Raw genomic sequence first — 24,908 nt, forward strand, 5'->3', positions numbered from 1 at the left:
TCTGAGTGATACCATCTGCTTTGGCTCCGCAGTGCAATTTGTTTGCTACAGTTTGAAGAGCACACCCTTGGCCAATACTCTTGCAGTCCGGTCCACTCATTGACTCAAGTATGGACGCTTCAACGGCGCCAGTTGACCGTCACTGTTTAGAGTCTCGATCGACCTGGCTGACCCAGATGAGAACGATCTGGATGACCTGAGATCAATGTGTTTATTCAGTACAAATGGGCACTCTATTCATAGACCATAGAGCTGCAACTTTTAGTAAGTGGTACCTAAAAAGGTGTGTTGACCTATGAAAGCTAATCATCCTGTATCTTATGTTAATAAAATGTTGATACTTTATATGTAGAGAGTTTGTTGGCACTTGTGGGCTTGGCAGATGCCAGAAGAGCACAGCCTGGCTGAAAAGTGGCAAATGTAAAGTTCAGTGGAGGAATGAGCATGGGGAGGACCTGGTCCACAGGGAAAATTATATTTGAGACAATAGTCTCTTGTCAATGTAAAGGCACCATTTGGGGAAAGTCCCATTCCTGTTTCAACATGACAATGCCCCTGGGCACAAAGTCAGGTCTGTAAAGAAATGGCTTTGCCCATTTGGTATTGTAGACCTCGACTGGCCTGTACAAACCTTGGACCTCAAGCGCATACCTAACAGTTTGAAAATGCATCCGTCAATTAGTTGCTACTGCTTGGTCAAAATGCAGTCCAGGTTTTCCCTGGAGAGGAAATGACCCTGATCCTTGACCCCAGTGTCCTCCAGCAACTGAGAACCCTCAGTAGCTGTTAGCATCATTTGTCAGGCCAAAACCAGGTCAAGCTCATTGGCTCATTATTTAAACTTGAAATTCCTCTTGTCTCCCAAGTGCATGAAGTTGTGTGGTCAAAACAAAGGCTGTGCCTTTTTTAGAGAAGTAATTTGAAGGTGGACAGATGTTTATTTAATAGGTTAATACAGAGTGGCTGAATTTGTGTTGCCACAGGAGGTGGACACGGGGTGGTACTCAATTCTAGTTGTCTGGGCAAACAGAAAAGTACGCCAATTGGTCTAATCTGTTGTCGTATTTGCTGTTTATGCTTATGTAAAGCACTTTGATTTGTCTTTGTGTCTACATAGTGTCATATAAATAAACGCCTTGCCTGGATGTGCAGGGTTTGAACAGTGCTGTGTGTTGGCCAGCATTTGACACGCAAAAGAAGAAGATAAATAAGGAGAAAGAGAAAACGTTGAGTCTAGCTCGAATGAAAGAAAGATATAATTACAAACGGCATGATATTAATGAGAGACGAGGCAATAACAAACAAGCTGAATGGGATAACACTTCGATCTGCCAGCTCTTATTCACTTTGTAAAGTTTTATACAGGTATGACTAATAGTTACGTTGCTTAAACCATATGTTCCTCTTTGCCTCTGGTCTTGACTTTAATCCCAGCAAAAAAAAACCAGTCTTGGTTTAGAACAAACATGAAAATAAAGACTAAACAGCCAAGATCCCAACAGTGCAGTATCTCAAAATGAGCATGTTAACAGTACAGCGCCTTAGGAGCACCAAGGCCTGTGATGTCTCTACTCCATCTGCTACTCTACATGATGGAAACGTCAGCACTGGTTTTACAGTCAAGGCTAGAAGCTCCAAAGATATTTTATCTACCATAATCGCACTGCGTTTATATTACTCCACAGAGAACATGTAGCATGACTTGTGTATCTCCACAATGTCAACTTCTTAATAAAAATCTTTGTGTTTAGCTCAGCAACAGATTTTGAAGTACAATAATTCTAGGGTGTTGGCCCAACTGATCGTAAAATTGGAGTCGTTTCACTTCATCTGTTTGACATTCTTACAGAAAATGTGAAACAAATGGAGTGAAAGCTATTACTTTGTTATTACTGGCACACAAACAATTAGCACTTCATCATCTTGAAAATACATTCCAAAGTGAATGGCAGGCAGTGAGGCTGTCTTCTACTTATTTGATGTTGTACAACAAATATCTGTTATAAATCTGAGCAAGAGACTACTAAAAGCAGGCCATGCAGTGAATCTTAAGATCCCCCTTGTTTTTTCTTTGACACACAAGTTGCATTGAAATATCTTGGACTTAAACGCCAATAGCCCCAAATGCTGAAGGCTATGGTTGTAGTCAGCTAACCTCAGGTGACTTTCACACAAGCAGATCACTGCTATGTTAAAGATAAGGGTGCAGCAGCAACAGACTTGGACATTAAACTACAATATTAGTTAATTTACCAGGGCCTGTAGTCAACTGTTTGATTTAGCCGAAATCATGTGTGAGGTGATGTGGACACATAATCTTCCATTGTGTTTTTGTCAGTTAAAACAAAGTTTGAGTTGAGTTTACAGGGATATTGAATAGAGAAAAGCTGCAAATCCTCACATTTCAAAAGATGGACTATTATTTGCTAGGACTAACAAAGTACTAATTGGTCATTTAAATTGTTGTCGATTAAATTTACAATGATTGGGTGCTTGGGTCGTTCCCCAGTCTCTCTCCCCTTTCATGTCTTCAGCTGTCCTATGAAAATTAAGGTCTAAAATGTCCAAAGAATGAAGATCATTCATCATCAAAAAAATGAAAAAAATGAGTAGTTTTTGATGACTTACTTTATTTTCCAACTGCTATTCACTGAACATGACTAACCATTTTCCGAGCCTAAAGAAATCGTGGAAACAGAAAAGACTATGAAATTATGTAGGTTTTGGAATTACCCAAATTATAAAACTAAAAAAATTAGAAACCATTACAAAAAATAACAAAACTATATATTAGCAAATGTTGTCTCTGTCTCTCAATAAAAAAAAAAAACTGAGCACATCTGTTAAACCAAACTCAACACCACCGCTGAGTGAAAACCTTGTAATGTTAACTTTAAAACCCTAAAATCCTGCTGCATGTGCACAAAACAATCATTAAACTAGAAATGAAGCCATTATCTAATCATGGACACACACATATGTGTGTGCACACGCGCACACACACAGACACACACACACCTCTTCTCTCCCTTATAATGAACAGCCTCAGTGCTCTCCAAGATGAGCAGTGTGATTTACAGCGTCAGCGTTCAGGTAACGTAATCCAGAACCAATTGTTACGACTCAACCAGTCAGTCTAAAGATGTATGTATGCAGGTGTAGAAGTGTGTGAGTTCTTGCATGGGTGTAAAGCTTTCCAGATTTAGAAGCTGGCCTCTGTCTTACTACCAGTCATCCTATAACAGATAATACTGCACATACTGGTTAGCCTCCATAAAAATCCCCACCAAATACCTGCTGGCACCCTGACAGGCTCTTTGATCCTGAACATACTGTATGACCTGGAGTTCATTTCCTCATCCGGGAGATAAACTAACAGCATGACCTTGATTTTGTCCTCTACACACAAAGTATCTTAAAAAACAAAAAACAGGATTTGCTTATAGAGTTCAAGTTTCAGGCATTCTGACATGATTCATCATGACATCAGCTAGTGCTTTAGTTTTGGAGAGATTAGAAGATCAACTTGTCAACTTGGTTTTGTTTGTTTTATCGTTGGCCTTTGCACTAAATAATCACAGCTTCATTCCTGCTACAATTCAAACTCTTTCATGGAACAGTTTACGAGATGTACTGTATATAAATAAATAAAAGTAAAACTAAATTGATTTCAGCCCCTCTGACTTTGCTGGCAAACGCCAAAAAACCAAAACACCTGTTGGGATGAGCGGCCACGTGTCCCGAACGGCAGGAAATAATCAAGATGCTGCTTCTATCTGATTCTACAGATCTTATTCTGGGATGCTTTGACTTAAAACTGGTTGTTTCCATCGGTTTCTTTGCCTTTGAGTCACGACCTGACCTGATGAGGCAACAGTGAACCAATGGGAGTGTGTGGGTTAAATTAGTGACTGTGAATCTTTATAAAGATTTTACATTTTAAAAAGTACTTCAACTGAACTGAATCTTTTTTAAGTTATATAATAATACAGGATCTGAACACAGTTTTGTATCATTTTAGGAAAATTTGGTTCTTCAGTATCTGTGCATCTAAATTTGAAGTAAACTAAGTGAAAAGCAGGTTCTTATTCGGAGTTAGGAGAGAGAATGCTCTCCAAACTATCTGCAAGAAACATTCTCAAAATGTATGGTTGTATGTAAAAACAAAAAGGATGTTGACATCTGACAGCCATCAGTTATTCATGATTAAGACCAAACTGAACTGAGGATCACTTTTTAGCAATATGTTCCGAGTTGGTGGGAATACCAGAGAAGAGAATCTGCACTCTGATTACATTTGAATTAAGTCCACAACATTTTTTGGGTGCATAATACACACAATTAGTATGTTCTAGATGTTTCTTTTTAGTTATGGTTGACTGCTGCTGCTTAACGAACATGAAGGAAACATGCTTTGGAAACCAGAGTCCTTTACCATCATAAAGTAGGGAAGGCCCCGGTTATAACCCTGAAGAACACCACGTTGCCATCCACTTCAGAGTTTTAGGGTTCCAAGACAAGCCAATGCTGTAATAATAATATTAATAATAATAATAATGTTGATACTGCCTGTCCCCCTCCACGTGTTCCAGACCATTACCTGTACTTTACATCATCTGTTGGAAACTTTACTGGAAGGCCTTGAAGCCCCTCAGCAGACTTCATAGTGGGGCAGGATTGAGCTGTCCGGTTTACAATCTTGTCATCAAAAACATGTCTTTGGGAGTGAGTTGAGGAAAAAGATGGATAAAAGGAAACTGTTACAGAGTTAAAATGCATGTTTTACACAAATTCCACCTGGAAAATAATGTTTTTGTAAATCTACAACTATATATTTACAATTATATTTAGGTAGTCTGTATTTTTAAACCACCAATCCTAGGTTTTGTTAATGCATTTTTTTCAATTTTAAAATGCCTGACCACCAAAATCCTGAAGGAAAACTGACAAATGTCTGTGGTTTCTTTCTGGTTTGCCCAAACTAACAAAAGAAAACAACTTTCTCTCAGTGGTTCTGGCTGACAAAAGGTGACTTTAATTGCTACAAACTCTAGCCCCCCCCCCCCCCCCCCCCCCCCCCCCCCCCCCCCTTGCTCTGTTGTGTTCAGCTAACTCACAAAAGATAAAAAAAACCTTCCGTCAGAATTGGGGTTCTTGCTACAAAAGTGAAGCAATTCCCCACTTGGTGTTATTTGCTGAGAGGAAATTGGGCCAGGGTTCATGTTTGGTATCTGCTGCCAGTGGGAGAGTTACAGTATCCAATCCAGCCTTGCCAGCATCACACAGTCTCCTGTCTCCTCAAGCAACAGCAACATCCCATTCATTTTGGTTCTCTTCCCTGTGGCCACGTTGCCAGGTTTGACTAAGCTGTTTGCTGTTGAGGGGATATGTTGGGCATTGTTCAAACAGAAAGAGACAAGACTTTTTATTGAGAGCTGCAAGCTGATTTAGGAGTTTTGAGCAGGGAAAATTCTGATTAGAAAAAAATCAAGGATGCCAAAAATGAAAATGTTCATAGAGAAAAAAAAAATTTGACTTTAAATACTGTATCTCCCAACCAGAGAAAGCTCTGTTCTCCGGACAAACCACAAACAACATTTACTAGCAATTCACTACAGTTAATCTCAGGTTCTGCTTGCCAGATACATGCTTCTAACCACCAGGATTTTCCATTAAAACCACTGCCTTTAGCTCCCCCGCATTGCCAAGTTTCATTCACTTTTCATGGGTAGTCACTGAAGCATGAGAGAAGTAGCTGTTTTAGGGAAAGCAAATTACTACCAGGACCATTTATGGTAAACAAACAGAAAAATCCAGCGGATTGTCATTCCAATACAGCCTTGACTCAGGGCTCGCTGACTGAATTGGAAAGAAGCTGCTGAAACAGCAAGGAAATGGCATTTTTTGGGATTGCAGGGACAAAATAAGGACTGACCTTTGTTCTAATGTCTGTTGGAGGTTGGAGAACAGATCTGTTTGTCTATACACATCGGTAGAAGGGGCCATTTAAAAGTGTGGAGGTTTAAGTGCTACACAGGGTGGTCTCACAACAGTTCTACAAAAATATGTCTGTCTGGCTCAATTTGGATAGCTAATCTCTTGACTCCAATAAATCTTGGTGCTGTTCCTTGTTGATCCAAAAGCTTGACCAAACTCTACACAATACCCAGGTATTTTCATTAAAGTGTAATAAAAACATCCGCGCTGAATATGTGTTGAACTAACTATCACATTTAAAAGCTTTTTAGAAAATGGATCCACTTGTCTTTCTACTCCGGTCAAAAGAGGCTGTTGAAAGCTTTAAGGGCCCAAGCACCAGGCTGGGATGTCCAATGTTGCCTGATGGATGGAATGATGATATCATTGTTCAAGCACAGCCTAAAGAGGGAGAACAAAAGCTCTCACTCAGCTATTGTTAATATTTGAAGGTTTCAGCCACTAGAAATCCGTTTTTTTTCAGACCACCTTAAATGCTACTATGGCCTTAGAAAGTGAATCAAGAATGGGTTTTCTAGACGTCTTCATTTACATTTAATTTACACTTGGTCAATAATGATGAGAATTAAACAATCAACAGTGTTTTTCACAAACTACCAGTAACTTTTTATTCCTAACTATTTCGGTCAGGAGCATTAGTCATAATAGATTAATTCATCTGCTATTTGTGTCTAGCGGTATGGCTCTGTTCTGAAGCCCCCCCACACTTCCACATAGTACATGTGCTATTTGGAAATCCAATCAAAAGAGGGAATCAGCTAAGCTATCAACTGGTGTGCTGGCTTAGGAACTGTCAGCTTTGACCTGAGATAATAGTGACCTGTCAGAACTTACACTATGCTTCGTTTTATTTTGTTTTTGTTGAAAACACTTTATGTAGCTTGATATTTAAATTCCCCTTTGAAGTGGATCCCCAAAGACAGCGTTGGTGCAACCAATGTTCTTCCAGTTACTGTAAACTGCTAATGATAGTTTAGTCAAACATGTCCTGGGATCAATGACTGAATTTCAAAAGACATGTGTTCAAGCCCATTTGTGCTGAAGAGAAACATGAATCTGCTGAATGAAAAACCATGAAAGAGGATCTTCAGTTACAAAGAGATGCATTTGCTCTGCTCACACAATCAACAATGAAGTGCAGCAGCAGCAGCCCAGCCAGTAGGGAGTGGGTTTGGGAATTGGAGGGTCGCAGGTTCCCATAAGGACCAAAGTATGGTGGTAGACTGGTAGCTGGAGAGGTGCCACTTCACCTCCTAGACACTATCCAAGGTGATCTTGAGCAAGGCATCTAACACCCAACTTCGTATGTAGTGTAGTTCATGTGTAATGGGTGCAATAACACAAAAGTTTAAACATTGTAATTTCCCCTTTGCGGGATTAATAAAGTACATTAATAGTTTTATTATTAGGGTTGGGTGTTGTTTTTTATACCGGTGCTTAAACGATACTTTTGAAACGGTGCTGGTGCCTAAAGGGTTAAAGGTTAAATGAAGTTTTTCCCTTGTTGCTGTTGCTTCAAATGCATGCTCTTTGGGGAGTTGTTGAGTCTCTGTATTTCATTGTGCGTGGTCTAGACTACTCCGTTTGGAAAGTGTCCTGAGGTAACTTCTGATATGATTTGACACTATGAATAAAAACTGAATTGAATTGATCTAAAATTGTTCTGTTATCTCTTTACTTTTCAAAATCCCTTTGCTATCCACTTTTGCTAATTAAACAAATTTAGAATTATTGTAGGCAGCACTGAACTACAGACTGGAGTGAAATATAGGTATGGCAAGGATAAAAAAAAATTGCAAAATGATTCTCTCACAAACAGTGAGATTTGGATGGATATTAAGGATCCCTTTGAGAAATTCTTGTGAGCTATTTTGTCTGTGAAGTTTTTTATTGCAAACAGTTATAATCACACAGACTTCAACATCTTCAACAACACGTCATGACCATATGATGGATACCAGAATAATGCATTCCATATTCCAACACATATCAATCATCAAACAAATCTATCTAAACTGTTACAAAATATGTTGCAGCCTTCTTAAAACCAATTTTATCTGCTTGCAAAAGTTTGTAGAATTTATATTTGTATGCAATGTTTTTTAGCAAATCTCATATTGCTGATTATATGCACTATTGGACAACTATTGTAGCAGCTGCAACGGTACAACTAAATGTAACACTGCTGCAAATGGTGTGAGCTCCAAATTAGATGCCACAACCCTACTAATGAGGAATACATTATATCTTCTATCTTTCCATCTCTATCTGTATCAGCCTAGGCTGTTAGACTGTCGAAGGAGGGGTACTTTACAGTAATATAGTACCATCATCACTGAGTGCTTCTGTTTTGATGGAGAGGTGCTACATAGTTTGCAGTTTTGAAGTGTCAGAAGTGAAAGAGTCGACTACATTCCCAAACGTAAAAACTGGAAATGCTAATGAGAGGCCAACAGCAGAAACGGTGGTAAGTAGCTAACCACAAACCAAGGTAAGAAATTGACTTTCTAATTTTCAAGTACTTATTTCATCCATAAAATTCTAGGATGAATGACCACAAACAACACACTCAGATGTATTTGGAACTGTGGGAGGTTACAAGCAAGGAAAGTGAAAGTTACAATAAATAAGAAGGAATTAGAAAGAGACAGATGATTACTGAAAAAACATGAGAGAGAAAAAAAAACTCAAGCAGTGGAACATGAAGGTGTTACGACAAAAAAGGGACTAATTAAACAGAAAAAGATAGAAGGGCAAAAGCCAGATGTTTGATGTTGATGTTTACTTGCCAGTGGTGGTGACACAATAAGGTCAACTGAGACCGAACCATTAATTAAATTTGTGGTTTGACTTTCAAGAAGTGGGCTGACAGTGTGTTCAAAAACAACCCAGCTGCAGACCAGCTGAGCATGCACAAACGGACACACACACGCCACAAAAGCAGTCTACTTCCCCACTTATCGCACCATCAACATCACCACTAATCCCACCTCCCACTGGGAAACAATCAGCATCCTCGCTGCAGATGCTCTTCAAGAGATCTTTCTGTCACTCGTCTGCTAGAAGACATCGTCATGTTGATCTCTCCTTTTCCCTTAAAAAAAAAAAAACCAGCTACAATATAGTTCACCAGAAAGACTTATATCTTACAAACATCGTTCCAATAGAAATAAAACAGATTTTCTTTAAACTCTGCTGAGTAATTTATCGGGTACACAGGAGACAAAACCAGAGCCATAAAGGTTCAAGGTTGGGACTAGAGGGGGACAATTGTTTGGTACGGTAGTCAATCTCCTTGTTGATAGGGACAGATAGAGCATTGAAATCAACAGGAGCGGGACGGAGCCAGGGGATTTGCAAGGCATTTCATTTTAGTATTTAAGAAAAAATTGAATAAATATGAAACTACACAGTGTAATTATTGAATCATAGAGACAAGGGGAAATTAAGGTTATAATAGGTCCTATGTTTATATATGTATGTATTTTCTATATTTTCTGAGCAACACAAAGATAATCACAAAGAAAGTTATGTGGACACCTTAGTACACATGCTGAAAAGTGGAGGCTGTTACACGAGCACACATTAAGGCCTACGCTTTAGGAATTATATCTTCACTGACACCAATTGTGGATAATTAGGGGTGGGAATCTCTAGGCAACTGACGATTCCATTTAATTCTGATTCAGAAGCCAACGACTCAATTCTAAACCGATTATAGATGCAACATTTTTTTATGTACATTTCCATGCATGATTTAAAAAAATATACATGTAAATCTTTGTTTGAGTTTGTTAGATTTTGACATATACAGTATTTGTCACATACAAGTTTTAAGGACATGTTTTGTCTACTGAGGTTTTTATTTTTGTAGTCATTCCATGATGAAGCCTTACACATGCTGAGTCACCTTCTCTCACAGCGATCATCCATGTCAGAGGCTGAGTCGTGTTTAAAGGTTGAGAATTGGCTTTTTAGAACATGAAACATGAGGTGGTCAGATGTAATGTGATAAAGTAGATGAACAGCCTTTATGTGTTTTGCCTAATGTATGTCTTATTAGATCATATGTTATACACAAAACTTATTTTTTATTTCCTTTTGTCCATTTGTGTGTGTTGTTTCTTTACTCTGGCCTTAACTCTACGTTTTTTTGTTAAAAAAAAAAAAATCGATTATAAACTTATCAGAATCAAGCATTGAACTGTTCTAGAGAGAATCGCAATGCATCTAAGAATCAATTATTTTTCCCACCCTTATAAAGATTACCCAAGTTAAAATAAAGTATGACCTTTAATCAAGTAGCAATGAGACTATACAGGGAGAATAACATTCTTATCTTCCTCGCCAACATCCTGGTTTAGACGCAACAAACCAATGAAACAAGCAAAAGGAGGGTAAAGGTGAGATTTCAGAAGGAAAAATTAAGTCTTCATAAATCTGTTCGGACCACTGATGACTGCTGGGTATTGGCCTTCCTCTTGTCCTCGGATCAAATTTGACCCCTTTAAAAAATGTCTAGATCTGAAATATGGGTTCTTTTTAATCAAATGACCACAAAAAAATGGATTGGATTCCATTCAACGCTCTTTGCAAATACAATTAATCACTTTCATTCCTGACTAAACTCATCTGCAGGTTCCTCTGAGTTTAACTATTAGTCAAAATAATTCATAATGTCTTAAATATTACGTATAATTCTATATAAATGAGGGTTATTGACCATGAATTCCAAAAAGTACTGTAAAACTAGGGGTAGTAAGGTGGTGTTAGTGAAAACTTTAAAAAAAGTCTGAAAAAGGGACAAAAACGTCAAATCTTTGTCCATTTTTGACCTGGGAAGACAACACAAGGGTTAGAGGAGCACTCCTCCTATAGAGCAGACACTCAAGTAGAAAGGCTCTGCATACATCTGCATACATGCCCATACGCCAGCATGTAAACATTTTTGGAAAACATTCAATTTTTCACATTATCATAAATACACAATACTAATTTAACAAGGATAGAGGTAAATCAGGGACACTGAGATCCTAACTTCTTATATGCAACCACAAGCTACTCTGCACTCCATGACCTCGTGAGACACTCTGATGCTCAGTTGCTGTGTGACAGGACATGTCCTCTCTCTCTGTGGTCTCCAGATGAACAGACACCTGCTTGTTTCAACTCAGTCTTTCCGGCCTGACAGACACTTTCCAGACGGTTAGAAATGTGTTTTCACCCATCGGGCTTCTACGGTGCAAAAGGCAGGAAGCAGGCCGCTCCCAGAAAAATAAACATGCTAATTCTGACCACTTTCAATTTTTGTAAATTGCAGTTTTGATGCACCTCTAATCCAGTCTGACGGCAACCTACTGCATGAGTGTTCTATTTCCTTAAGGTATGCAGGAAAACTTTTTTATTCAGTAAAATGTCCTCATAGTACACAGGATGTACTGTGGTTCAGTCACAGCCATGCCCTTTACAGCTGTAACCATGTTTATGTGCTTGCAATGTTCCAACACTCAGCTACAGAGAGGAATTTTCTTTTCATCCTGCGTCACACTTACAGTTGCACACACTCAAACCATCAACAGCCATAGTGTATCATTGACCAGTGAACAGCTACAGAAACTGGCAGTAAGGACCCTTGCTCAAGAGAACTTCATCAGTGGATGTTGAAGGGATCTAAGGTGTTTCTCTTTCAATTTTCACAGCAGTTGGCCTGGGACTAACTTGCTATCTACTAGTCCCAAGCCTGCTTCTCTTAAGCTTTACTGTTTAAATACACTGTTAGAAACTCAATCTCAGCATCTGCTGCAGAGTTGAGCGACAAGGGAGCTCAACCTATGAGCTCAACCTATGACCTATGTGTGGATGCTCAAATCCAAAGAATGCAAGGAATAACATTCATTAACAAGAAAGAAGAGGGTCAACACTCCCTCTGAAGGAGTTATAATACTATAGGGAGTGTTGACCCTCAGGTTCTATGTATGTTCAGTATGCGTTCTTTATTGGCACCATGTAATATGGGATCTAAGCATCTACTGAAAAAAGTGTAAGTTCACTCAACTTAAAAGGTCCCATGGCATGAAATGTTCACTTTATAAGGTTTTATAATATTAGTATAGTTCCCCCAGCCTGCCTATGGTGCCCCAGCGGCGAGAAATGGTAATTGGTGTAAACCGAGCCCTGTGTATCCTGCTCTGCCTTTGAGAAAATGAAAGCTCAGATGGGCCAATCGGGAATATTGCCCCTTATGACATCATAAGGGGCCTAATACTCAGAAGTGGCACGTCCTAAGGAAAGCTCATTGTGGGACTGCCTCTAGTGGCTGTAATTCTGCACCAAGCCTGAATTCTGGAAAATATACTTTAGATACAGTATTAGGGGACCACTAAGGTTTATATAAACGCTTCCAAACAGAACCATTTCATGGGACCTTTAAGGTGGCAGATTTAAAGCATCCATGCCCAGGAGCCCATTATTTCACAATCATCTTCATGTATAACATGCACTGTCAAAGCATACACAAGTTTAAATTGATAAACACAAGATTGTTGTTATTTCCACTCTTCATTCTAACCCCAACCGGCCCGTCAGACACCACCTACCAAGAGTCTGGGTCTGTCCGAGCTTTCTGCCTAAAAGGAAGTTTTTCCCCGCCATTGTCGCACTGTTGCTTGCTCTGGAGGAAACTACTAGAACTGTTGGGTCCTTGTAAATTCTAGAGTGTGGTCTAGACCTCCTCTATCTGTAAAGTGTCTCGAGATAACTCTTGTTATGAATTGATACTATAAATAAAATTGAATTGAAATGAAAAGACAGCATAAACAAAATCTGGAGCAAGAGGGGGGCAAAGTGCTGTTCTGTCCAACATTATAATGAAGGCCCAGGAAGGAAAACAGTCAACCACATCAAGCAGAGCGTTCAGCACAATTGGTTTAAAAGTTCTTTGTCAGCCAAAGCTTTAATGAGTGATAATGACTGATGTTCAGATATAGACAAATTATTGAGAGGGTTAGCAAACACATTATCTGAAGAATTCCTATTTGTTGACAATACACCACCAAAATGTCCCAATTAAACAATTTTTGTTGTTGTTGTTAACTACTATGATTCTTTTGTTGATCTATTTAAAGGGCTATTGTAAGGTTTTCCTAAAATAGGACATTGGTCAATAAGTACAAAAGGTACAAAAGAAGGAGGTCAAAGTGACATTTGGCGTCACACATTTACCCTTACACACAGAATCCATCCTATACTTAACACATGCTGTGTTTGTCCTTTTGTTTCATCCTTTGAAGGAAGTCAGGCATCTCCTCCAACCCTGCCTGTAATCGCACTGAGTCCACGACTCAAAATAGTGGCTTGTTTTGTCCAGACAAATCTTGCCTATTTCTGTTTACCCTCCAGGATAACGCCCAGTTTTGGTTTGGGAATTGATTTAGATCATTTGCAAATCCAACCATCGAGGCCCAGAGACTATGGAGCAGCTGTTTAGTTAGCAGAAACCATAGTCGCAAATTAGTTTTTCAGCAATCCTTGTACTGCTTGAACTGTGTTTCCCATTTCCTTTTGAAACTTTTTCAGGAGTTCATCACATCTCTTCATCAAAAAACTTAGAAAATAAATCAATGACAAAATAAATGTATTATCACTGTGGGTACCCAGATAGCTCAGTTGATAGAGCGGGTGCCCATATATAGAGGTTTACTCTTCACTGCATGTCACTCTCTCCCCCCTTTTAATTTTAATCTTTACCTTTCTGTCGAATACAGACCTAAAATGCCCAAAAAGTAATCTTAAAAAAATAAAATGAATAACTCGTCACTGGAGATAAAGATACAAAAACAACAAAGTGCATCGATTTTGTGTAAAAGACATTTTTAAAGTGCTAATATTATGCTAATTTTCTGATTCATAATTATATTTAAAGGTTATATCAGAATAGGTTTACATGGTTTAATTTTCAAAAAACACCATATTTTTGTTGTACTGCACATTGCTGCAGCTCCTCTTGTCACCCTGTGTGTTGAGCTCTCTATTTTAGCTACAGAGTGAGGTATCTCACTTCTGTTCCATCTTTGTTGGGAGTCGCACATGCGCAGTACCTATGTATGGACTACTAGCCAGTCGGAGTTTGAGGGCGTGCCATGCTAGCAGCTAGGCGAGCATTATAACGTGTGTTACAAAGTGACGCACGTTTGTCACGGAAGTAAAAGCTGGACTGCAATAGAGGTGTTTGGAGCAGTTTTTGAACAGTGTTTTCGGTTGGAGATGGATACTCCCTTTGGGGGTGGACTTTGGGCTTTTCCACTTTGTAAACCTATTACAGGCACAACAAAGATATATGACACACTAAAAAGATTATATGAGCATTTTAAGGAGCCAGATGAAGATGATAACATCTGTCATAACAGCTGTCATATTGGAGCAAATTTGGAAGTTGGAAGTCAACAGGAAAAATCTGGGATGCAGAGACATGTGCAACAAGGAACCTGCAGCACATCTTGAATCACTTTGAAATTGCAGCAAGAAGGGCTTGTGTTACTCTGCCAAAAACAAATAAATAAATGAAGTTAATTGAGAGAGGATGCAATTTTAATTCTGTTCAGATTTCACAGACTCATGGTTTTAAATGCTCCAAGTTTCAAAAGGACTTCGTAACCAAGATATCAACTGGCTACTCCTGAGACATTTTCTGTTTCTGTTCTGTTTTTTTTCTGTTCTTCCAGAGATGATTGAGGCTTTTGTTTCCCGTTAATGCAGATCAAATGGTCAGTTTGAAGCTGAGCTCTAGCCAACCTAGCTACCCTCAAATTGGTGTGCTCACCCTTTATTTTGTAAAAGTAAACGTCCCGGTCCAAAAATCCTTCAACTTGCAAAGTGTTCTTGAGCCAAACACTGATAAAGCTCACTAGCTGTACGAGATGACATCATCAGCATAATAACAAAACAAGAGATTTGGGGTATAGTTTGGTGTCCAAAAGTGAATTACTTTTCATGCCTGTTAAATGTCTAAAATGTGAACATAATTTACTGTATATCCTTACCTCATAATACTCTCACTGCCCTCTGTACATATGACATTTAGAGTGTAAACACACATCTGCATGGTTAAACCTAAATATCTTGATTTCCGTTGGTTGGTTCTTTAATTGGTGTCAGCTTTGCTGCTCATTGTTGTAATTTTCCTGAAAAAAAACCTGCCTTGAATCATGCGTTTGAGGAACTGAATATAAGTAATATAACTCACTTGTTATCAGACACCTTCAACAGGGGGTCCGGGACCCCTAGGGGGTTCTCAGAGTTGCTGCAGGGGGGCCACCAAATTATTAAATGATAGTTTAGACAAATAATATATACAGTATGTCTGAAAACATACATGAACATGAGTCCGACATATTTTTTCTAAAGATAATGTTTTTGATGACATTGATGATAGCCTTGCTGGCCTATAGGTAAGGTAGCCATCCACAGATATAGTTTAGCATCAGGATTCACGTTTCCACATTGCAACATTAAAACATAGTGTCTAAATGTATGAATATGTCAACAACTATTATTTTAACATGTTAGCATTGTGTGCACCATAACAAGGTATATACAAAAGGCAATAGGCAGCCCTACACATCATTGTGGCCCTAGTTTAATATGCAACTCAATTTTATACATTATATAATAGTAATATGATCCGTCTGCTCCGTCTCTTTCTCAGCTGAGGGGTCTTTGGCCTAAAAACGTTGAAGACCCCTGTGACCTCATGAGGTAAATGGAAACAAACTGGACATCAATTTATAGGAAAACGTCCCAGACTTCTCCAGTTCTGCCCATGGGTGGTTTTCTTGCTCATTCATGAAATCCTTGTTGGACAGCAATGACAATCTTACTGTGCTCGAGTTACGCTTTTAATCAAAACCTCATGTTACCTAAGAGCAGGTCTGTTGTCCAGACAACCTATATCAAGCTAAAGCCAAACATCTCGGTAAGTCAGAATTGAGATCAAATTGAAGGGTTCACCCATTACGTCATTAAACTGGTTGTCATCTTATATCTGTTGGCAAATCTATAATGAAGAGCCAATGAACCGATGTTACTGCTGCCTGTATCAACTGGGTTTATGGTGGATTTTGGATATAGTGTATATAATAAAAAAGAGTATATTTCTGTAAAATAAGTTAGAAAGCCAGGTTTCAGGTCCAACGTCTGTCTGGCTCTACATCCCTGTTGTGTTTTACTGTCTCTGGAGAGAACACAGGAGAGATACGCCTCTTTCTCTAGCACGCTTAAAAACAAGCTCTCTTTTCCTAATGGTTTCCAGAATTAGGAAACAAAAAGTCACTGGAGTAGCCACGCCAGCACTTTTATTCCAATAACAAAAATGTAAAACGCCAAGGAGTCTTTTGTATTTAAAATGCAATATATGGATGGACTTAAAACTGATTAATAACACAACATCTTGCAGCCATGTTTAAATCAATTAAGAAACCAGGGGCACTAAACAATGGATTGACTAATTCAGAGTCAAGTTACTGGATTCAACTTCAGCAAGTAATTATTGAAAACACAGTCAATATTCTTAATCTAAAAAGGAGTGAGTCTCAGGATGTTGGGGACAGTTTCACATCTTACAGAGCTCATATTCAGAAAACAGAGTAGTGGTGATGTACAGGTTGGTGAGGTTGGCTTCTTTGTGACATGAGGATCAGGGTCCTGCCGCGAGTCAGGCCCCTCAACAGCGGGGGAAATATAGAGAAACTTGAGCTGGGGGAGGGGGGGTAAAAAAAGGGAGCAAACACACTCAGTTGACCTTCCCTGAACAAACAGATAAAAAAGAAGAAAATAATGAGTCCTCCCTTTGATAGTATGCCAGACTTTGTTTAACTTAAAGTCAGATAAAACGGTGCGTGTCAATTTTGTTTGTCAAAATGGTATCTGTTTTGGTTTGTAGGTAAACTCTTTAAATGAACTTGAAGCCCAAGTGTGACTCAAGAGTGAAATGTTCTGATAAAAACAGCTTTATTAGTGGTTCAAAAGTATTCCATGTAGGGGACCCAGATAGCTCAGATGGTAGAGCGGGTGCCCATATATAGAGGTTTACGCCTCAACGCAGCGGGCCTGGGTTCGAGTCCGGCCTGCGGCCCTTTGCTGCATGTCATTTCCCCTCTCTCTCCCCTTTCATATCTTCAACTGTCCTGTCAATTAAAGGTGCTCTAAGTGCCACCGTTATGGCCCACGTTAAAATAGCGTAGCATAGGCCAACCCAGGGTGGGATTTGTGAATGGATATAGAGCCTATCGGCCAGCCAGGCTAACGCACTTATGCCCTTCAATATCCAATGGAAAATAATCAACATGAAATGACACAATGTGGTGTCAACATAAAACACAATGCTTTCAAGCCAAAGACTATGCTGCAAAAACAAAATACTTTCGTTGGTCTTTTACCTAAACTTACCTAGTCATCTTGGTGCCTAAACTTACATGTCAGCGCCAAATGACGCTCACTTTTTCTGGCTAAACTCCACTACCACAGCCCCTGAAGGGACCATCATCTGGCGGTGCCTGTAGCCGTCTCACGGTCCCCTATTGGCGGCTAGACAACTGCCGCTGGTACCCTGCGTCCCGGAGCTCTGTAGCGGTAAATACAACCAGCAACTGCCGCTCGAATTTTATCGGTTTATCACACTATAGACAGTTCACATTACAGCGCCCACCCTACTTAGCTACGAACAGTTCACGCAGGAGGCAGGTTTTGTCCTGAAAACAATATTTATTGTCGAGAAGGCGACAGCCACACTGTACTTCCTTCGTCCCGCTCCAACTGAATCCACATTTGAGGTAACTTGGGTCATGTCACCTTACAGTTTTATATTGTTTGCGGTACTGTGGTACTGTGGCGACCTTACCACTGCCGCTTAAGTAGCGACTAGCACTTGTGCTCGGCTACTATAGAGCTGCTTGAAATATTCTCCTCCTAGTTTTCTTCCCAATAGCTAAAGTTTCAGCAACACAACTGCAGTGTTTACTAGCCATTCATTTTACCTCTACTTATTATCTTGCATCACAGCTCATAACTAATCATGGCTATATGTTGCTTTATATGCTATAAATATATGGCTCTGTTCATGAGTTTAACTATGTACCAAGCTGATATCGAAAAACATATTACAGGTAAACAAACACTAAATTGTTGCATTTTCATATTGTATTTTTTTAAATCAAATAGTTTCTTTTTTTTATATGTCAAAGATTACATCCGCATACCACTAGAGGGAGCTCGGTGCCGCCAGTAGTACTTGTTCCACACTTTGACAACCAGTGCTTTAAGTCATAGTTCCCCATGTTTATGATCCTGTGGATCACTTCACTGATCTTGCATCATAATCACCTCGGTTATTCTCATTGTCCCCGTTGTCCTCACCATCATTATCTTCATCATCGCCCCGATGCAATCATCATCACCACGTTCTCTAAGGCTAACATCATCAGCCACATCATCATATTCATTATCCATAATGGCCAACTGTGTCCCGGGCATTCACATCCTTTCATCAAGATAATTAAAAACATTATCGTTTGTGAGTAATTACCATGTGTACAGCAGATGTGCATGCTGGTCCTCTTTCTGTGGGTGTGGTATATAGGCATGTGCGAGCGTGTGCAAATGTACAGTACGTGTGTGTGAATGCATGCACAATGAGCACGTCAGAACTACAGGCCAAAGATGTTTTATTGTTTACCGCGTTTAACATGTTGCTTCTTTGTAAAGATTAAAAGCAGCTAATACCCAAAGAGTGTGCTTTCATGAGTCTTCTGCAGAATGAAAACCAGAGCTATAGAAATAAAATAAAAAAGGCTATACTGAGGATGTTCCTCTGCAGCGAGTACATACTGTTATTTAGGGGTGGAACAAAAATATCAATACGGCCATATATCATCTTTGTGTGAGACGAGAGTCAATACGCTGGCACCAAATGTCTATTTTAATGAATAAAATAAGGCGCTCTAAATAGATTTCCCTGCTCCTAGTGTCGCTACTTCGTGGCACCTTGAGGTGGCGCTCCAAGCATGAATGAGGGAATCAGAAGTTAACGCACCAAAGAGAAAAAGCGGTTCTACGGGACAGCGGTCAGCAGTGTGAGGAAAATAACATGCTCCGCCCCTTTACCTCCAAAGTCTGGACCCATAGTTGCTCGTTACTGTAGTAATTTACAGACTGAAAAAACTTGCACTGCTTTCCAACAGTTTGGACTTGGAGTGAAAATAGAGAGAAAATCCGCACTTTTCACAAGCATTTTTATATTCATAGTTAAGACAAGTTTCGTGATTCATCATTATAGGATTTTCTAGCAGTATCTTGATGTGTGATGGCAGAATTGCTGAATTGAACCAAACATTGTGAGGTACCCTGTGATTCCCCCCCACTTTAAATTTCTTTCTCCATTCACCTACTCATTTATTCAGCCAATTAATTGTTTACAAACTAACTGATTACTTGTCTCATTCATTAAATGTATTCATTCAATTTCTTTTATGCAGGCATTTTTCTGTCTTGCATCAATTCACGCAATCATTTACTCAATGTTAACATTAATCCTTTCTTTTTTTCACTCATTAGTTCACTAATTATTCTGCTGATAACTCAAGGAATCATATGGGCATTCATTCATTCATGCACTCAATTATCTATGCATTAAAGACCTTTTTTCATTTGTCACAGATCTGTTAAAACCAATATCCATAGATTTGTTCATCCGATCTCTTATTATTTTGTCAAAAGAGTTTGAAAAGTCAGTAATTTATTCATTCACTTATTAATCCAGTTTCATATTCATTAATATTTCAGCCAATTAACTCTTTTGTTTATTAATTCTTCTGCAGGTTTTTCTATCTTGCTTTTTACTTTCTACCTCATTCCTGGTGGTGGTGATGGCCCAGTGGATATAATAAATGCCTTTGGAGTTATCTGGGTTTGATTCCCACCGCAATACATCTACCAATGTGTTCCTGAGCAAGACACTTCCCCCCTTGTTGCTCCGGAGGTGTACAACCTCTGATATGTACATAGCAAAATTGTAAGTTGCTTTGGATTAAAACGTCAGCTAAATGACATGTAATTGTACTGTAACAAAATTAATTTGTTGGTTAAGGTGTTCATATACAATCTGGCCAACATAGCCATTATGGTCAAAATGTGTGAAAACACTGATCTTCCATTCATGGAAACCCTTTTGTTTACTTAAAAACCTTAGACTACACTACACTACACTAGGGCTGGCTGAGAGGAAGCAGCATGCCCCGTTTCACACTAAGGAAATGGATTATATTAGCTATTTTTCAACAATTGTGCACAGAAATGTGAATGTTGCCACGGCGACAGCTCTGTTTTCAAGAATATTTACAGCTGGAAATATTTGTCCCTAGTGCTCTCTCTCTGGCAAGTGAGCCAGCATGTATACATGCACACACGCACGCACGCACAGACACTTTTTCCCCTCTTGAAAAGTGAATCATGGCAGAGGATTATGAACATGGCAAACGCACAAACAGCCTGACAGTGGAGCTTGTGGTTCAGCCTGCCTCTGCAGAATCTACAATAGAGGAAAGTGCACTATGAAATCACACTTTAAAACTAAAAACCTTTCTTTAGGAAGACATAAACCCAACTCCACCCACTACCCTCACACAAGCATCCCTTATCAAATTCTGCTGTACTGCAAACATCCATTTCTACAAACGTCTTTTGAGTCAAAACAAATTCCTAGAAGATCAGATTTCACTTTCTCTGATAATTATGTGAAGAGATTTATTGCAAAGTGGTTACACTTTTTAAGCCACCAGCAGCCAAAGTGGTGTTTAATACTAAATGTCAGACTCTGACAATTAAGCTCCATGGGGCCACATTAGCTAAAGAGACTCCCAGATTATTTGACTGGGCCCAGACAATGCTGCTTTTGTGACAAGGAAGTTCATGTGGTAATCATAGGTCAAGATATCCACACACACATTGCTGCAAACACCAATCTGGATTCCAGCCCACTGACAAAAGCATTGATGGCATATTGGGCTGTCTCAAGGCTAGGATGAAAACTGAAAAAAAACTCTCAGACATTATTCACCTTCATATCTGAGCATTACATCATCTTCACTACCTTAATTATGCAGAGGCTACTGATTGCAGCGCCTGTCTGTCAATGTGCACATTGTGAGGTTTTGTCTGTTTCCAATTGCAATGGAAAAGAAAATCTGCAGTTCTTTTAGCACTAATTGGGACCATGTTGGAGCGTCCTGATTGATCCATTCATCATGGAGAAAATCTAGATTTAAGCTGTGAAAACAGTCTGCAAAGTCAGCCACACACTTCACATGGGCTCTGAGGAGCATGTCAGTGAAGACATAATTGAAACCATCATACAGAACAGAAGCCAGCAGGAACATCTCCTGTGGGCTCTAGTGTTATCAACTTCATCTAAAAACAACGGTTCCCAAAAAAAAGCTCAAAGTTTCCAAAGAGTTTGGCCATGTATCACCAAACTCTTATACTTTCAGTATAAACAGTGCCATGTAGAGTGAATTTGGACCTGGACACCAAACACCCCATGGGAGGTACTGATCTTATCAAATGGAGGGTCTTATGCAAATATGCCCTCAAAATGCAGACTCAAAAACCCCTTGTGACTTTCCCACGGTCTTCGTATAGAGGTACTTTAATCATCGTATACGTGAAGAAAGAGCCAACAATGATTTGCAATGAAAGAGTGGAAACAGTGGTACTGCCATGATATTGCTTTAATATTATATCTTAGGGACTTAAATGTGTGACTGTGATACTTAATATTGAATTAATAGTGAACTTTGCTTGCCATTTTGTTTATTATGTAAGCAACAAGACCACTTCCTCAACATTACTATAACAATCATTAAATAGTTCATAATGTCCTAACCTATCACCTCAACATTGATATGATCTCCCAATGACAGCACACACAATAATGTTGATGTTTAAACATTTTTTGTTCTCAAGGTAATGTCATCTAGTGTCTCAATGTAAGATATTCACTTTCCAGGACCAGAGTGCAACAGTTTCACCATTCATATTCAGCAGAGGAAAACTCATGAGCCAGCAGAAAGCTCCCCAAACAGCAGAAGAAGAAAAAGCACATGATCCAGCAATAAGAGACAGACGGAATCCACATACCATCCAACAGCTGAGCAGAGGAGGGACGGCAGTAGAACCGGAGACCTAGTAGAAGTAATCCAAAGAACCAGGGAGGAATGCTGTATAAAGACATCAAATAAAGAGTTGGAAAACTGACTAAGTGTTGACTTAAAACAACATCTTCATAAAAAACTCATTGCCTTTCATTTACCAGGAAGTCATCTTCAGTGATGGTAAGCTTAGATCCACACTAAAGTTGTCCTGTTCTTGTGTGACAGAGAGAGAGGGAGATGGAGCTCACTCTGCCTCTCTCGCTCACTCACTCCTGAACTAAAAGCCTCTCACTCTCCTCCTCCTCTCTCTTGCTTTCCTTTTCTGGTTCCAAGTCAAACAAAGGCAGCTTCAGTGCATTTGACTCAAGGGGCCCTCGCAAAACTGAAACCCGACTCCTCGTGTCTCTCTCCGGACCACCGCTTTTACTAATCCAGCCCTCCCCTCAAACATCCCAACTCCAAATACAAATTAACACACTGCAGTTAAGTCCTCCTCCCCCTGCTGCTTCTCACTGGTGTGGGTTCTCTCACTTCCACCGTGCTTTTAAGCACTTTTGTTGTGTGGCCTTCACCTACGGGAGGAGATGCCTCAGGATGCTCCAGCATCCAGATCAAAACCTTCTTTTAAGTATATCCAGTAAAGACCAGAAGTTATCTCATCACTGGCATAACAGGAATGTGTTTTCTTCATGACAACCAAATCCCACTATCAGACTGTAAAAAACTTACTAAGTACTACATGCAAATTCCACTTTATTTTCAAATCATGCTTTAATGTATTGATGGTAAACCCCATCATCCTTCAATCGTTAAATAATTTTGAAAAGAAAGAAAAAGCTGACCATCCATTTTCTGCATTGTTGGGGTTAGGCTGTGGAGCGTTGGTTTAAATTGAGCTCCCTCTAGATAAGATGACCAGATGCACCATGCAACCTGTGAAGCACATTCATGTTTGCTCGCTCAGCAATCTTATTCTCTTAGTCACTACCAAGATTCCTGACCAAAAGTGAGTGTTGGACCACAGAAAATGGTAAACCTTGTCTTCAGGCTGACTTTACCAATCCACCTGATGATCTCAAACTCCTGAGAAACTACTGAAAACCTTGGCACAACCACAAATGCATTGACTCAATTAGAAATACAACACCACAATTAGGGCTGGGCAATATATCGATATTGTATTGATATTGCAATATGAGACTAGATATTGTCTTAGATTGTGGATATATCGTAGGTGTTGGTTTTACCTGGTTTTACAGGCTGCATTTCAGTAAAGTGATGTCATTTTTCTGAACTTACCAGACTGTTCTAGCTGTTCTATTATTTACTTCATTGTAAAATCTCATTGTGTAAATAACAACATAACATTAAAGCACCAATAGTCAACCATACAATAACGTCGCAATATCAACATCAAGGTATTTGGTCAAGCATATTGTGATATTTGATTTTCTCTATATCGCCCAGCCCTAACAACAATGTTAATGATTAAATGTAACTGCAATTCTGAGTTTGTTTGAAGTACAGAAATCTTTTTAGAATTATCTTAATGAATAATGCATCAAGGACAAAGCATTTTTTTTTAATTCAGAATGGAATGGTTTGTAAATGGATCCGAATGAAGAAACCAGATGTGCCAATATATTGGTGGGACGATATTATCGGCCGTTATTAATGGATATTTAAAGAATAAAATAAATAAAAACGGATGAAACACCTTTCAACTATGTTATGAGTGTTGGTGTTGCATAGTTTGTCCACCAGAGGGCGCTCTACAACGTTCCTGTTGGCAACTCTTTGATTTTTGTTGTTGCTATTTTTGTTCAAATGACTTATATTTACTTCTACTATTATACTTCTACTATTATTCTACTAATATACTTTTTATTTTATCATCCCAATATATTTTAATATTCCTCTGTTCTGTTGTGAAACTTAACAATATTATATCATTTTAGTGAGGACTCAAATATCCACAAATAACTTATGTTAGGAAAATCTGTCTTTTGTTATGCTTTTCTGGATATATATTTTTGTAATATATATTAGCTGATATATCGGAATATGGGATTTTAAATTCACCAAATATTCATATTGATATATAATTAATAATGTCCTTCATTACGGCCTGCATGCCGACACACTGGCCAACAACACGTCGGATTTAGGAGAGACCATATCTGCTGCTAAAGGACTCGTGAGATTTCTGAAACAATCTGGCCGGGTTGTAAAATTATTAACAATTAATGATTTAGCGGGAGAAGTAATGATTAACAAAACACAAATGCTTGATAAAGGGCTCGGCCCAGCCCAAGAATAGTAGCGAGATATACAGGTCCGGGCAGAGAATCTAAACTCTAGGTTGGGTATAGTTTTTTTTCCGATACGGGTTGTAAAACCGACAGACTGACATTAAAAAGGACTAAATAAAAGCCATAGAAATAAAAGTTATTACTTTTATTTTTAAAGAACGGCTTGTTTATTGCTAAGGGTGCATGGTCAAAATAATTTAAATAAAACTTAATAACTTATAAACAACAAAAAGTGCAGCTAGTCCAGACTGTCTTTAGCTGCAGACTGGTGCATGTCCCGGTGTTTATTTTGAGTGAAATAGAGCCACACGTAAGATTTATCTTTTTGACGGACTCAAGAGCATAATGCAGTGGTGCCAAATGGAATCTGCCTACAAACAAGACAACCATAAAGCAGTCT

The 24,908-nt window shown here is 39.0% G+C and overlaps 1 protein-coding gene across 2 annotated transcripts in view; it reads right to left on the reverse strand.

Moving 5' to 3' along the window:
• The window catches only part of LOC117937964 (collagen alpha-1(XVIII) chain-like), a 67,581-nt gene extending 44,894 nt beyond the window's left edge, over positions 1-22,687 (reverse strand). For both annotated transcript variants that reach the window (XM_034862238.1, XM_034862237.1), the window contains exons 1-2: positions 22,355-22,687; positions 22,183-22,262 (exon numbers count right to left, since the gene is read on the reverse strand). In XM_034862238.1, coding sequence (XP_034718129.1) covers positions 22,183-22,262; positions 22,355-22,365 — 91 coding nt within the window. In that variant the 5' untranslated portion in view covers positions 22,366-22,687. The remainder of the gene's footprint in view (positions 1-22,182; positions 22,263-22,354) is intronic.
• Between the last annotated feature and the right edge of the window lie 2,221 nt (positions 22,688-24,908).

Source organism: Etheostoma cragini, chromosome 22 (genome assembly GCF_013103735.1).
Source record: "Etheostoma cragini isolate CJK2018 chromosome 22, CSU_Ecrag_1.0, whole genome shotgun sequence".
NCBI classification, from domain to species: Eukaryota; Metazoa; Chordata; class Actinopteri; order Perciformes; family Percidae; genus Etheostoma; species Etheostoma cragini.